This window comes from Gigantopelta aegis, unplaced genomic scaffold, assembly GCF_016097555.1.
Source record: "Gigantopelta aegis isolate Gae_Host unplaced genomic scaffold, Gae_host_genome ctg3545_pilon_pilon:::debris, whole genome shotgun sequence".
NCBI lineage: Eukaryota > Metazoa > Mollusca > Gastropoda > Neomphalida > Peltospiridae > Gigantopelta > Gigantopelta aegis.
This window is the reverse complement of record NW_024533396.1, coordinates 37,453-42,051: the sequence shown is the minus strand read 5'-3', so window position 1 is coordinate 42,051 and position 4,599 is coordinate 37,453. Positions and strand designations below refer to the sequence as shown.

The 4,599-nt window shown below is 40.4% G+C and overlaps 1 protein-coding gene across 1 annotated transcript; it reads right to left on the bottom strand.

Moving 5' to 3' along the window:
- Positions 1–3,058: 3,058 nt before the first annotated feature.
- LOC121392226 (probable G-protein coupled receptor 139) lies at positions 3,059–4,177 on the bottom strand. Its single transcript, XM_041523547.1, has one exon. The coding sequence runs from the start codon at positions 4,175–4,177 to the stop codon at positions 3,059–3,061; it is 1,119 nt and encodes a 372-aa protein (XP_041379481.1).
- Between the last annotated feature and the right edge of the window lie 422 nt (positions 4,178–4,599).

Sequence of the window (4,599 nt, the reverse complement as noted above, 5' to 3'; positions counted from 1 at the left end):
TAATGCACAGTTTGTCAGATATATCACGGATACATCACACACATTAATAAATCATGGATATATCAGTTTTAATTGTGGCCTGGCATCATTTAGAACTCAAAATATTGACAAAATTATTTCGTAAATGGCGGCCGTCTTTAAATCAAGATATAATTTGTCCCTAATCACTGACAAATTGGCTGAAGTGGCAAAATCCAATCATAGGAACTACAGAAACCACACAAATAATTTTCTTTTTTCTTTTTTTTAATTAGTTACGAATTATTAATGATACACACGTTTTTTGTTTTTTTAACTAGAGCACACTGATTAATCAATGATCGGCAGGACAAAACCGAACAGAACTTTATTACGCTCAGGCCGTTACACAACGGTATATATGGAACATGATACATAAACTGTAGTGACAAGATAGGGTTTACAAGAGACAATAGAACAATGGTATTAAAGGGACATTCCTGAGTGTGCTGCAATTTTTATGATGTTATCGACTAACAGAGACTTATTAACGATTGTAATGACATATCAAATACGTTTTTCTGCATAAAATATTAGCGGCTGTATATTAGACATGTTTCTGATCCTTCTAATATTTGTACTAGGTTAAATTTCATTTTATTTCCTAAAATATTATTTTTTCGTACGTACGAAATTATTTGAAGACAAAATCCAGCTTGGGCTTTTTGCAAATATTAAGACGACCAGAAATACATTGGATATACAGATACTGATATTCTAAACAAGAAAATATATTTAAGATGTAAGTTTAATCGTAGAAATATTTTATTAGATGGAAACATCTTACAATGCAGCAAAGTCAGGAATGCAATACAGTAAAAGAAACAATATTATAATACAAATACAACAGAATAATAAAGGCAATAATAAAATACAATTAGAAAAATGTAATGTAATGTCACATTATTGTAATTAATACCAAATTGGACGTTTGTTTTGTTTAACGACACCACTAGAGCAGATTGATTAATTAATCACCAAATTGAAAAATGGTCATAGTCGTCAGAAGAAACCCGCTATATTTTCTGTAATGCAACAAGGGATGTTTTATATGCACTTTCCCAAAGATAGGTAAGCAAATACCACGGACTTTAGACTAGTTGTGATGCACTGATTGGAAGGAGAAACTAATCAGTTGAATGGATCCCCCGAGGTAGTTCGAGCCTGCGATGCAAGAACCTCAAGCGAGCACTCAGCTCATACGCGCGACACTTAATCCAAGCTTTGTGTTAGGAGTCGAAATACGCATGCGTTAAAGCCGACCAAATCCGAATATTGCCAACCATAGACAATATTACGGGAAAACAATAGCAGACGGTTAGACGCTAGATCGGAGGTTGGAGTGTGTGAAACCTGTTCAGATGTGCAGCTCTGTCATATATCGGGCTGAGCCCGGTACAGAGTTTACGGAAACAAGGCCTAAAGCTGTATCCTAACCGGACGCGAGCGATTATTTGAGAAATCATACACTTCAATCGCCGTATCCTAACCGCACTCGTACGGCGTGACCAAATATGTGTAGTATAAAAATCGGACGAGTTGTCGTTAAATGATATCTCCATTTCCATACCAAAATTCCGATTGTATTATGTTTGCTTGTTAGGACACCAGGAGCAGAAACGTTAAATCTGTTTTGTTTAACGACACTACTAGAGCTCATTGATTTATTAATCATCGGCAACTGAATGTCAAACATTTGATAATTTTGACAGATAGTCTTAGAGAGGGAACCGCTATATTTTGTTTCCATTAGTAACAAGGGATATTTTATATGCACCATCCCACATACAAGACATCACACAACACGGCCTTTGATATACCAGTCGTCGTGCACTGGCTGGAACGAGAACTAGTACAATGGGCCAACCGAGATCTCAAACCGACCGCGCACCAAGCGAGCGCTTTAGCACTGGGTTACGTGCCGCGCCTCTGCCGTTCGAAATAAATATACAGCGAAAACACGGACTTGCTGTCTACCACCTGGTGGGCAAATATTCCCGCTATAATACAACTATAATCACATGTTTGATGTAAATACATTGACATAGATAATGTTCGAGTTCGCCGATAACAAACATTTCAAATAATAACCAATAATACACACACGTCACCACCTAGGTATATAACCGGAACATTATTAAAACGGGATGCTGTCTGGTTTCTTTATATAGTTTTCCGTTAGAGAGGGAAGCTTTGCCTACCTGGTGGTAAGCAGACATTCCGTGTTTTTCACAACAGAGTTATCTCTGACTGAGAGAGCGATCATAACCGTACAAATATCCGTCTAGCTATCGAATTGCAGAGAGCGATCATAACCGTACAAATATCCGTCTAGCTATCGAATTGCAGAGAGCGATCATAACCGTACAAATATCCGTCTAGCTATCGAATTGCAGAGAGCGATCATAACCGTACAAACGTCCGTCTAGCTCTCGAACGGCAGAGAGCGATCATAACCGTCCAAACTTCCGTCTAGCTCTCGAACGGCAGAGAGCGATCATAACCGTACAAACGTCCGTCTAGCTCTCGAACGGCAGAGAGCGATCATAACCATCCAAACGTCCGTCTAGCTCTCGAACGGCAGACTGCGATTATAACCGTTCAAATGTCCGTCTGTCTCTCGCACGGCAGAGGGCCATCATAACCGTTCAAATGTCCCTCTATCTCTCGAACGACATAGCGCGATCATAACCGTTCAAATGTCCGTCTAGATCTCGAACAAAAGATAACGATCACAACCGTCCGAATGTCCGTCTATCTCTCGAACGTCAGAGAGCGATCATAACCGTCTAAATGTCCTTAGAGCTCTCGAACGGCAGAGTGTTTGTGCTATTGACAGTTCAAGACCTTAACCGCTCGGTCACCAGGTAATCCAGAAAAAAAAAAAATGGCAGTCTAATTAATTGTAGACAGGAAAATGTACTGTCAGACTCTCAATTCAAAGGTAATGTAACTGTTTCTTCTCTTTTTTGTATTAGCGTTTACACATATTTTAATTTCCTATTAGATTATTCCCTAACAACAATACCAATTGTTATGATTAGGGAACTGGCACTTCTGAACATGCGGTATTAGAAATAACTATTGCCATTGAAACAGCATCCGTAGTTTCTGCGGATCCAACAGATTGTAGAGCTGGTAAATTCTGGTGTGTTCGTTCCACCTTCTCAGACAAGCATACAAGTTTTCTCTTCATAATCTGACGATAGTTTCGTGAACTTGCCATCAAGATGAAAAAGTTCTGTCCGAAATTTAGCAAGAAGATTATGTGGAACGCTGGTCGCAATCCGAAGATTATGAGCCCAGGTTTTGTGTCTGCTTCCAGAAGGTAGAACAGCTGAGAGATTGACTGTGAAGCCGAGATGGGCAGCAAAGTCACGAAGGCCAGTACCGAGACTAACATCAGGGGGCGTGTTGAATTATCTCTCGTAGACGTTTTCGTGTGTCTCGTGAAGGTGTTCCGAAACTCGTTGCTGCGTCTGATGCGAGAGATGATGGCGATGTTGAGGAGCAGTATGATAACACAGGGTAGTAGTGATGACATTACCAGACGAAGAAACATGGAATAATAGAGTAACAGATCGGACGGAATACATCCGTAATTCCCCATTTCCATGAGACCCAAACTGGGTAAACTTAACAGGATGGTTCCACCAATCAGACATGAACAGACGACAATGGCTTTCTTCTTCGTACAAAATCTTCCCCGTATCAACGGAAAACAGACGCATACGAATTTGTCGAGAGTAAGTCCTACCACTAGCCATGGCGACAGCAACATTATGAAGTCCTCGTAGCTGGTGACAATTTTACAGAGGACGTCGTTGATGTCAGGGACCTTCGTCAATTTAAAATAGTACTCAGTCTGTAGAGCTAAAGCGTCACTTAGGACGAGACTGTCAGACACAGTGAGTAATTTCAGGTACACGCTGTAGGAGAGGGGGGATAACTTGGAGTCGCTCATCATTATGAACTGCAGGATGTTGCCAATGGTGCCTATTATGGCTATAACCAAAACAGTGGACCAGTGGCCATAGCCATGTAAATCAAAATCTGGCCCGCCGACTAGGAACGACTGATTATCATCAATGCCGAGATCATCAATTGACTCGGTAAAGTTGGATGTTTGGTTTGGTGAAAATGGTGACGGTGTTGACATGTTTCAGATATGGCTTCCTCGGAGTATCACCTGCAAAATAAGGTAGTAAAGGTAAATAACGCAAGCATACAAAGGCGCTCACAGTTTTAATAAACTCACAAGGAAGGAAGGAAATGTTTTATTTAACGACGCACTAAACACATTTTATTTACGGTTATATGATTAAGGTCCACACAGATATTGAGAGAGGACACCCGCTGTCGACACTTCATGGGGTGCTCTTTTCGATTAGCAGCAAGGGATATTTTGTATGCACCACCCCAAAGACAGGATAACACATACTACGTCTTTTGATATACCAGTCGTGGTGCAGTGGCTGGAGCGAGAAATAACCCAATGTAATAAACTCACAAAGTAACGTCACCATAGTATAATATCATTGGAATATGCACAGCTGTGACGGCATGCAATCATGATTCACT